An 11,851-nucleotide genomic window follows, 5' to 3' on the forward strand; every position below is an offset into this window, starting at 1 on the left:
TTTTTTTTTATTTTTTATCAAATTTATTTTAATAAAATGTTTTTGGAGTAAAAATCTATCTAAATATAGTTTTCTATTTAAGATACATTAATAATTTAGTTTATTCAACATGAAATGGACCTTAGTTATGTAGCACGAGATTGTATATTCTAAAATATTTACATTTTTGGTAAACTCATTCAATGAATCCAAGCTCTGCAAGCTGAGATAACATGCACTGCATTGATGCATTCACACAATTTCACAGTAACCATGAGATAAATCATAAAACAAAGTTCAGGAATATTCCTTTATCCCATTGTTTTGCAAATCTATGTACATTACAGACTGTACGATTGTTTGAAGAGAAATGCATCTGTACCAGGCTCTAAGTGTTTTAGTTAAATAAAAGAATTCGAGTAGTTTTTCAACTATGTGTGATTAACCTATTAACCTAAAATCGGTTCTGATATCGCTGTTTTACTAATCTGACAGCTTATTATTCTAAATAGGAAACCTTCATTTTGTTTGCAAATAATAGTATTAAAGATTCTAACCACCAGCAAGAATGAGTCCTTACATTTAAAGAGCACCTGTCATTTCAGATCCATCATGGCGGCCCGTTAGCGGACATCCCCTCACCTGCTGCCTGCCACGTCCCTCACCTTGTTGTGTCACTGCTGCATCACCAGCCCTCACATTAAAGTGAATGGGACTGTCAGTGAGTCAACAGCGGGTCAGAGGAGGAGCCGCTGCAGGACAGAGATGACAGTTGCTCTTTAAAAATTATGATTTAAATTGAGTTGATTTAAATCAAATCCACCCTGAGTGAATCACTGCAGTTGTTAAGTTAATAACACGGTTGTTAAGTGAATCTGGCTTCCCCATTGACTTTGCCTCTGAGAAGGTTGCAAAAGGTGACCCCATGACCCCAGGGACACTGCAACTGTCCTAAATATGAGCCAGTTGCTAAGTATCCAAATTTTTATCACAACGGTCATAAGTGTGAAAAATGGTCATATGTCATTTTCCCCCCAGTGCTGTTGTGATCATTAATAGTCATTAAGCGAAAGGGTGTATGTCAAGGACTACCAGATAAGATGTAAACATTTTACGACAAGGATTGTAATGGAAAGGTATTTTAATCCTAAACAGACCTACTCAGAAGTAAACCCTATCAAATTCAATAGAATGAACTAAATATATTTGAAGAGGATTTTAGCCATAAAAAGTGAGCAAAAAGTGGCAAAAAAATTATTGTATAGATATCAAAACAAGTGAAAAAATAAAAAATTACAGCAGGACATTTCTCTTATAAACTGTTTAACTAAACTTTTGTGTACATAAATTAATAGTCTATATAGTCTGTGGATTAGTAGCAGTTTACATGTAGACACTTGATGATTTGAAATAGGAAGACAAAATAAGCATTTTTTCCTCTCTGTATATGACTAACAGATGAGAAATAAATATAAATAGAATGGCAACAAAATTTACATTGGCATTGCAAATACAGATACTGTGGATCGCCCCGCCCCCCGTGCTCTTTCTCCCTGTTGCAGTAGCTTTTAATCAGAATGAAGTTAATCAAATACCACAGATTCATGGAGCATCTGGGACCAAATATTTGAATGCTCAAATATTTTTATTTTCAGCATCTGTATTGATCCATCCCAACTATACAACTATAACATTTAAATGTTTAACAGTTCTCAGGCTACCTGAGTAAATATGATTCAATATATATTTAATAACAAACTTAAAGGCATATGGAACACTATTTATCCAATCCCAATGCAGCTTGACTCCTTGACAACTCTGGGCAATTTACAGATTAAAAAAGAAAAACCATATAGATAAATATGGGTTTTAAAGATTCTGGCTGACCTGACAAATGTGACAAAATATAGTCATGGTTTGTTGATATAAAATACAGGGTTCCCCCCCCTCCCCCGTGTTTTAAACCAATTTTTATTTTAGCTTTTGTGACGGAAAGGGTAGGTGTCTAGGGGGGGAAAAGTCACATTATGGATAAGTGGGAAGAGGTCAAGAAAGATAAGAGTGAAAAAGGAGGGACAGATGTAAAATAGAGACAAAGGTTGAAGGAAAAAGTGATCAGAGAAGAAATACTTGAGAAACATCATAGCACTTTAGACCACATTTCACTGACAAAAATGCTAGGGAGATTGGTCATGTGAGAAAATAAAAAATGGGAATGGAATATAACAGGCAATTGTCTGAAAAGCAAGATTCTTAGGAAATATGTAGGGATGGGCACAGAGTTGGGAAAAAAAGTAGAAAGTAGGAGTATAGAATTCTTTAATATAGAGCCAAGATTGAAAATGGAGTCAGGATGGTTAATTAGGACCTAGATTCTGTCAAGGAACACTGCTGATTGTGGCATTTGCTATCACTGCAGCACTATGATCCAGCAATTGGAAGGAGACAGTGAAGGATAAGAAGCAGATGGGAGTGACCTTTGGGAAGATTTCCTCAGGGTAGTCAACCTTTTTCTGTCTTGGAGGTATGCCTGAGGCCTATGGGTGCTGCAGTCTGTTCACACCAGTTGAATGGGCAAGTCCAACATTTTCAGATCTATCTTGTTTTTGGGGGATTTTTAAGGGGCAAAACTAGCCTTATGACTACCACAGGAAAATCCAATTGGGGGGGGTTCTATAGGGTTAAAAGGCACAACCTTCTATATATATATCTGTACAAGTCTTTGAAAGCATACTCCTAGCCTTAAGTCTCCTTTCCCACTGCCAGGCAAAAAAGGATTTGTCCAGAATGATCTCACAGTTGGAAATGGTGTGCTTATAACCAAAGAATTGCCCATTCCTGGGATATTTTTGTACAGGATTTGAAGCCATAAAACCCCACTTGGGGTTGCTAAAAGCCGTGGTCCAAAGAAATGGTAAAGCTAAATTAAAAACGAAATTTGGTTACACAAAGTTTTAAATTAAATACGATTAACACACTTATTCCTATTTTGTTTCTGTTGTATTCCAAGGAAAATTCATCAGCAATTTTTGAAAGAGCTTTGAGTGGGCTTTACAGGTTATGCATTCCTTACATAGCATATCTAGACTTCACTTCTCTTATTTTAAGAAATCAAAACATGTTCTTTTATTTATAATTATTGTTATTGATTTAAGAGTAACTTGTGAGTTGTCCATTTTGCTGGTGATAACAAAATATTCAAGTTGGTAAAAACAAAAAGTGTTTGTGACTCAGAAGCATCTCTTTGAAAAAAATGAATGATCGATGAAATGGTAAACATGGTTCAATTTAAGAACATGTAGAATGGTTAACACCAATTAATTAGTGATTCAACAATGATTAATCACATTATATATGAAATCTGATTTGTCTATAACTAATCAGAAAAAAGATTTGATGGTCATAATGAATAGCTTTGTGCAGTGCTTTTTTTCTAAAAAAAAAATGCCGGAACTCACATGTCATACAACCTGCCTTGCCTACCCTACAAGGTTCCATCCCAAAAAGGTGCCGGAACTCCGTCTTGGGCGTTCTATGAGAAAAAAAGCCCTGGGTTTGTGAAGGTGTCAAAAAAAGTGCGTAGAGCTGTGAAAAACGTAAATTTTAGAATTCGTATTGAAAAAAGATTGAAAATTGCAAGCATTGTAATACTTCTCTTATAGAAATGTTTGGTATGTCTTCATCTGGAAGAGCTTTCTCATTCACTGATGTAGTGCTACCCACTAATTTAGGTGGTTTTAAGGCCAACTTTTAAATTACTTAAATTCATGAGGGTAGGTCTTTCAAGGGTTATTAGTCTTGAAAACTCAATATTAACTCAGAGTTAATTTGGTGCCTCAAAATGCCAGTTGCAGATGAAAATGAACTATGTTTCCATCTCCCTTTTGTGTTTCTCCTCTACTTCATCAATATGAGAAAAAAGTGCTAGGACATTGGTATGATTCTGCTATACTTACATTCCTCTAAAAATGTAACATTTGTGTCAGGGGATGTACTGTATGCATATTAGATAAAATTGGAAAATTAGCAGAACGTAAGATTTCAGTTAAGCTCTGCTTATTATCATTTACTAATGCTTGAAATGACTTTTTGCTGTTTCCTGAAAAACCTACTTCTAATCAGCTGAATGAATGAATGAATGAATGGTTGGCATATTGTACTTACACAAATAGTAAAGAATTAAGGCCACTTAAGAAGAAATACTGCAGATGCTTAATCCTATGCACATTCACCCAGGAACAAGCATAACTTAATATTATATTAATAACTTAATACTTAATATTATTACTTTTGATTAAATGTAGTATAAATGACATATTCATATAGAGCAGACATGTCAAACACAAGGCCTGTGGGCCAGGCCCGGCTTGCCATATGGTTGCGTCTGGAAACAGTTGCTCTGGAAACAGCGAAGGACCGGCCCACGGCACTTGGCCTGACCTAGGCCGACCGGGCACTGATCTACAACCTGGTTGTATCCATCAAAGCCAGAAGGCGCTTAGCCTTAGATCCACGGGGCAGCCCTGGAACCAGTGACGGGCACCCCCACCCCACCCCTGGGTGTGTGTGCAGGAGGCGGCGAGTGGGTGAAGTCTGGCATCTCTGCTGGATGTCTTGCACTGGGGGCTGACTTTACCCAGGACCCCAGCGCTTATCACCTCCTATGCGCACACACGGGGGGGCAGAGGTGGCGGGGCGGCCCCTCACTTTGTCCAGGGCTGCCTCGTGGAGCATGTTCTGGCTTTGAGTGATGTAACCAGGTTGTAGATTAGCGCCACACACCCCTCCCACCAGCACCTCCATGGCCCTCTCACTGACCTAGCCTCGCAGCCATGGCCCCACCCATATGAGATAGCAACGGCCAATGGCAGCATGGCCACCGGCAGCGATGGTAATCTCTCCCCCTCCTGTCATTCCTTCCTGAGCACGGAGGAAGGAAAGAGATGGGAATGAGAAGCAGAGGAGGAAGGAAGCAAGGAAGGAGATGGAAATGAGAAGGAAGGAGACAGTGAAGGAAGGAAAGAGGAAGAAAGGAAGGAGAGGCAACTTGGTTGGAGATGCCCCAGTTCATGCAGTTCTGCTTCAATCCTGGATCCATTGAGACTTGGGCTCAAAGGAGAAAGCAATTTTGGATTCTCTTTTGTCACAGACAGGACTTTGTTGGCAATCCAAATTAACATTGGTATTCTTAAATTGTGATCACTTAGGAAAGTATCCCCTTCTTGTATGTTGCAAACAGCCATTTCCAGTGGGGGAAAACAGGACAAAGAAGAGTGGGGAAAAATGTTTCCTTTGCTATACTTCCAGTCTGAATTAGACCATGGCAGGGTCCCTACGGGAGAGCCCTTTTAAGGATTATGTATTAATAGAAAAGCAACTAACTTACCTCTGTTCCTAAATGCTAAAGCTGTTGCACATAAAAAACAGAGGAGCTCTGATCAACTATCACAGCCACCATTTTGACAGTTTTGCTGTACTGTTGTTTGTGGATGCCCCCATTAATTACAAGCATGGGATAAACTGAGCCTGATTTGTTCTCAGTCCTTTAAATGGCCACAGACTACTAGCAAAAGTGGCATTTGATCACAAGGCAAGGAGGCATCGAGAAATATTTCCCCTTTTGCATTTGAGCATCCAAGAAGGGGCAAGAAAGAAGAAAGGGAAAGACAAACAAAAAGAAGGAAAGAGGGGAAGGAAGAAGGAGAATGAAGAGGGAAGGAAAAAGAAGAAAAAGGGGAAAGGAAGGAAGGAAAGAAGGAAGGAAGGAAGGGAGGGAGGGAGGGAGGGAGGGAGGAAGGAAGGAAGGAGATTATGAGAGGGAGGGAGGGTCTGAGGGAAGTCCTGCTTTAGCACTTGGCCACGAGCAGCCTTGCTGCCCTTTCACCATCCCCATGTCCCCTCCTTCTGACCTCTCCCGGTGGTCTCCCATCCTATCGCTGAGGATGCTTTGGTTACAAAGCCGGGTCTCCTCATGGGGAGAGGGAGTGGGCCTCCCTCTGACCCACACATTTTGCCCTCCCGTACATACCATGAGCAACTTCACCGAGAAAGAGCCAATCAGCAGCAGCCTTGAGGAGGAGATAAACGCAGCTGGGTGACCCTTGGGAAAGGCTGAACTGGGCAATTGTCCTCCACTGCCCAGGGCTCTGGGAAGCCTGCATCACTGGGGGTCCTCCTCATGGGCTTAGAGGGACAGCAAGGCTCCTCTGGTGGACGTATGGTGCTCGCCCTGGTCTTGCCTTCCTCTGTTGGAGACAATGGATCCAGCAGCAGCTCCGACATGAGTGATGTTGAGCTGGCCACGCCTACCCCCACTATGCCCACCCCACCCATGCTCCCGCGGTCAACTCTGATGCGGCTCTCAGCGAAATTGAGTTTGACACCCCTGATATAGAGAGACATGTAATATAGCTGCAGAATTAAAAATGGGATTTGGATGGGAGAGGGGTTTGAATTTAATTATTTTCATCTATGTCTTATTTTATTCTATTTATTAAATTTATTATGATTCAGAAGTTGCCTGATACTTCCGATATAAAAATTTCTTCTTGCAAACAGTGCTCTGGTGTGAAGTGCATTTAGATCAGAAAACTAGTACATGGAATCAATCTAATTATTTATCCACCTCACCTGCCTATTTATCCACCTCACCTAAATAGTTTGAAAAGTACAGATGATATTAATCAAAAATATTAAACCCTCTCCTCTAGCCTAGTCTCAGTATGAACAACCAATAGAAGTAATAATTTATATTAGAAGATGAGGCATGATTGATAATGGTGCCCACTTTTTGCTGTGGAACCAGACAGAAAATGGAATAATTGTTTTAAAGTAGTTTGTTATTATTTATTGTTAGTTAAAAATTCAATTTGTTTATTTCTTTGTTCATTTATCAATAGCCACCCATCTCTCCCTCAAAAGAGACTGAATTAATTCCTATTTTTTTTAATTGGCAAGGATGCAAATATCAGTTAAATAACATTCATCATTATTACCTCTGTTTAATAATCCGTGAAGTTTTAATAACAACATGACACTTAACAATCACAGCAGAAATAAATGAACACGTAGGAATTATGGCATTTCCTGAAATACAAAATGTTCTGCTTCTAAAGTACTGCAAACTTTGTAATATGGGTAACAGAATAATTTGCAGAATGTTGACAAGAAATACTTAACTGTATAAAAACAATTACATGGAAAGATCCTTAGTATATTTATAGGAATGCCTGTTGGAATCTGTGTATTCCAGCCTGTCTAGTGCATTATATATAGGTTAACGCAAGAATTCTTCCTCATAGCTGAATTAAAGCGCTAGCTACCGTGGTAGAAAACTATTCCAGTTTAAAAATTGTGCTCCTCCCCCCCCCACAAACCCTTTCCTGCCATAGCACGATATCAGCAAAGGTGCTATACAAGGTACATTTGGGATAGAGATTGGTGGATTCCCCTGGCTATGTTTTCCACCCATCCACTGAATGTTACCACCCAGTGAGAAAACCTTCACTTCCTATGGGTTGGGGCTGGCAGATAAGGTAAGTTTTGACAGATGGCTAGACAGATCAGTTCAGTTCTGGTCTGTCTTGGTCAAAGCTCACACTCACAAAAGTGCTTTGTGGGGGTACCTTAAAGCAGAGTTCCTCAATGTTCCCGGCTTTGTGGACCGGCAGAGGGGAGAGGGGATGGTTCCATGCAAGCGGCCTGCAAGCACGCGGGTCTGTTTGCGTGAGCGGCGTGCATGCGCACCTGCCCCTCGTGCAAATGGAGTGCATGTGCACGCACTCACCTTCTGTTCTCACAAGTGAGGATGCATGTTTATGTGTGCTCACCCGCAGTTTCCGTGGCCCAGTTGTAATCCCCTCATGGCCCAGTAGTGGGCTGCGGCCCACAGACTGGGGACCCCTGTCTTAAAGAGAATGTTTTAAATCCTGTTCTAGAATAGCATTATTAGTTTAGAAGAGTGGTAAACTTACACTCAAAAATATTTTGACCGTACAGAAATGTTGCACCTGAAACTAGACCTACAGCCAGCAATCTTTCTTCTGCTTTATTAGGCAGCCTTCCCTTCACCACCACTCGTCTGCTGCAACATATTGCCTGCTCGAAGAGGAAGCGCTACTTTAACTCTAGAAAAAAATAAGAACAACTCATGGAGTGAGATTAAGGCAATATCATGAAGAGAAAAAGATGATCTTAGGGATCGGTCATGCTATGGCTAGATGCTAATGGGGAAAGCCCTCAGTATAGCATCACTGAAACAAAACAGTGTATTGAAATGTCAGAAGCCTGTACCTGCTCTGCAAGCATAGACAGAAAGCAGAAACTCAGTGTATATCTCTCATATCAGGTATACCTTCAGAATATTATTTATTTATTTATTTAACAAATTTATAAACTGCCCAGGTCCCTCACAGAGGGCCTCTGGGTGGTATACAAATAAAATTTTAAAACATAAAAGTGTATATAAAATTAAAAATAGGCAAAGATGATTAAAAATTCAATGTTAAAAGTAATTAAAAGGAGGCTATTCAAGGTTCTAACCAATTCCATAGCTGTATGAGCCCCAAGCAAGATTATCAACATTATTAACAGCTTTGATACATAGATGTAAGATTTTGACAATTCTATGTTTTAAAAGGCTCTTTCGTGCTTTAAAAAATGTTGTTCTTTGTACACTAGGTTGCCCTAGCCAAAGAACATTAAAAGTGCATATTATATTGGCATAAATATGTTTTTTAAAGGCAGAGAAAATAGAAAATGTTATGGAGAAGTGATCCCACTGCACTGTGATTCAATAGTTAAGAATCAAACTAATAAGCAGCATCTGCACTTTTATCTCCACTCAAACAAAGCTTGTGGAAAGTCATGAAAGTGTTATTCGGCTACTTTAAAAATGGTACGTTTCAGAAAGTATTTGATAAAGGTTAAAAAGCATGCTTTTACATTTCACGTAATTCCAAGTTTTAGAATTATTCTTCCTAAAATTATCTTAAAATGTATGGTGATAATTGAACCCACAAGTCCCAAATTGCCGTTTTACAGATGACTTAGCCCTGGAGACCAGATTGATTTCCTAATCTTAAAAAACTAACATTGCAAAGAGCTTTTTAGTTATCCTAGATATCTCACTAACATTTCTTTGCCAGAGTTGTAACAGAATACTCCATGAGATAAAGAAACAGACACTGCTGATGTGTGTAAAACAAGTACAAAAAATGTTGCATGACAAACACAAGACACATGTAATGAATTTAAGGGAATGAGTTGATTAACTTGAATCTTTTCCCCCGTTTCTCAAACGGCAACCTCCTTATGTCGTTAGCCTACCTGAACATATCGGTATCAATTCTACCCACACAGAAGACTTTAGGGATTACACGAACCTTTACTTATTCTGATTTCGAATTCGGAGACACCTCCTTTTCAGTGGTGGCTCTAGATCCTCTGGCCCTGTGCTGAGAATTGGCGTTGAAATAATGCAGGGTCCAATTGCAGTCTTTTCCGCTGGTCTGGGTACAGGCTGGATGACGCAGCCTGCTTTGGGTAGCATCCGCAAAGCATATGCATGATCCTCATCAGCCGGATTGTTAAGGTTGGGGTCTTGTTTGTCTCCCCCAAACAGAGATTCTTCCCCTGTCTTCTTACCAGACTCTCCTTCCCGGCGACAGTTTGACGTACAGTTATTCTCCTTAACGGATTCCAGCTCACTCACTGGCAGTTCCTCCAGCAAACAAGATTGAAGCTGAGTCTTTTTTTGCTCTTGGGGTGTTTCGGAGTTCTTAGAAATCTCGGGGCCTTTTGTGCCATTCACAATGACATTGCAGGCTGCAGCTGCAGCGTTTTCTGGAGTGCCAGAGGCAGCTGGGAGGGAGCCGCAGCGAGGTGGATCACCACCAGGTAATGTCTTTGTTTCAGTGGGGCTGCAATTTTTTCTGCAGTCACTGCAGTTCCTTTTATCTGAGCTACCCAAAGCCAGATTTACAACACTGCTAGCTTCGTGTTCAACTTTGACTTCAGCGTGCAAAGCCCTGTGGATAACATTGTGTAGTCTAGACCTGTGACCTACAGTTAAGTCTATCACACCATCCTGTGGTCCCTGTAGTACTGTAGGAAAACCAAACTTGTTGTTCACAGGACTACTTGGTCTCACAGTCAAATCAACAACGTCACTTTTACTGTGCTGCTGATGCACTTGCGTTTGATTTAAGGACTGGCCTGAGCAGCTTGGTGAGGAATCAGAAGGCTTAGAAGAGCCTTGTTTAGAATTCCTGGGGGACACAGAGTTACTTGTTGGCTTAGCCCCTGTTGTGTCACTGGGAGTATTTGGAATGAAGCTTTCCCCATTGCTCGAGAAGCCATTTGGGGGCTTGGAATCATTGATGTGAGGAATGGGGATTGGGATTGGAATTGGGACAGGAAGTGGAACGATAACAGGATATGGCACTAAAAGGGTTGGTGGTGGCACTAATGGGGCAAGAGATGGCAAACCAAAGTTCATCATCTGTGGCATGGGCATAGGACCATTTGGCATCATGCTTACAGGAGGGAAAGGCAGGCTGGGCAAAGGAACTCCTGGAGGTGGAGGGGGTAGTAAGCCTGGAGGATTTCCAGGCATGGTTGGAGTCGTTGGAGGATGGATATGAGGGGACAGCATTGGCCTATGCATTGGGCTGGAAGTGGGTCCCATATTTCTAGGACCACCTGGTGGTGGGCCAATTCCAGGAATCATTGGATTGGACAGAGGGCTATTTGGATTCGATGCATGATGAGGCGGCCCTCGAATAAACGGTGGACGAATCTGCTGCAGAATTTGCTGTTCCATGAATATGGGCAAGGGAACTGGTCCACGGTTTGTCATCACCATGGGTGGACTTCGAGGTGGGACACCAATTGGAGGCACAATACCAGCAGGTGGCTGAACAGAAACTGGTGGAATATTTGGATTCTCATTGAGGGGAATAGGTTTGGGAACCGGTGTTGGGATTTTAGTGACAGAGCAGTTGGCAATATCAGACGGAGAGGCAGTGGTAGACGTGGATGGTCCAGGACCTTGAATTTGGCCAGCTGCAGACACTGGGGATGGGGCCTTTCTCCGAGCATCTGCTAGCGATATATTCCAAGAATCTGGAGTCAGCAGCTGCACCCCAGTGCCTTCTGCTTTATTTTCTACTGGAGGATGTAATGTGCTGCAGAGTCCAGCTGGAAGATTGGCCTGTGTCTCTTTGTAGAAAATGTCCATTTTGTACTGATTGAGACATTTTGCACTGCAGAATTGAAGCCTTCTTTCCCCGTCCCCAAAATCCAGATACTCTTTTGTGTGTCTTATGTGCTTACACCAGTCACACACCTACAACACAGTAACAAAATCAAAACAGGTAAGAAAAAAGTGATTTCTTTTTTATAATGTCATTTGCATTAAAAGTATTTTTTTTACTTTTGATAACTGATTTTTAAACATCTGAATTATTCAGAAAAAATATATTTCATGAAACTTGCATGCCATGACACCAAAATATAATTGATCTGTATCTATCTATCTATCTATCTATCTATCTATCTATCTATCTATCTATCTATCTAGAGATAGATAGATAGATAGATAGATAGATAGATGTTATATATATATAAGTATATAGAGATATATAGATATACACAGACACACATGCCTTCACACAACTTACTTTTATAATATTTAATCTAGTTGTCACCTATAGTGCTGAAAACCTTTAAAAAATGAAAATAATAGTACTGTGCAAGTATGTGTGTTTATGTCTACATTCACATCTAAATGATGTTCTGGAAAAGGAACAGGATTGTAAAAAGATTTTAAAAGATCCTTAAATTAAAGCATAAGGTAGTATATTTAGTGGGA

The 11,851-nt window shown here is 40.5% G+C and overlaps 1 protein-coding gene across 1 annotated transcript in view; it reads right to left on the minus strand.

Annotated features, from left to right (window-relative positions):
- LOC107288295 (sine oculis-binding protein homolog) overlaps nucleotides 1-11,218 on the minus strand; it is a 17,720-nt gene extending 6,502 nt beyond the window's left edge. The window contains exon 1 of the mRNA XM_015816898.1: nucleotides 9,363-11,218. Coding sequence (XP_015672384.1) covers nucleotides 9,365-11,218 — 1,854 coding nt within the window. The 3' untranslated portion in view covers nucleotides 9,363-9,364. The remainder of the gene's footprint in view (nucleotides 1-9,362) is intronic.
- Between the last annotated feature and the right edge of the window lie 633 nt (nucleotides 11,219-11,851).

Source organism: Protobothrops mucrosquamatus, unplaced genomic scaffold (assembly GCF_001527695.2).
Source record: "Protobothrops mucrosquamatus isolate PMUCROS unplaced genomic scaffold, P.Mucros_1.0 scaffold518, whole genome shotgun sequence".
Taxonomy (NCBI): Eukaryota; Metazoa; Chordata; class Lepidosauria; order Squamata; family Viperidae; genus Protobothrops; species Protobothrops mucrosquamatus.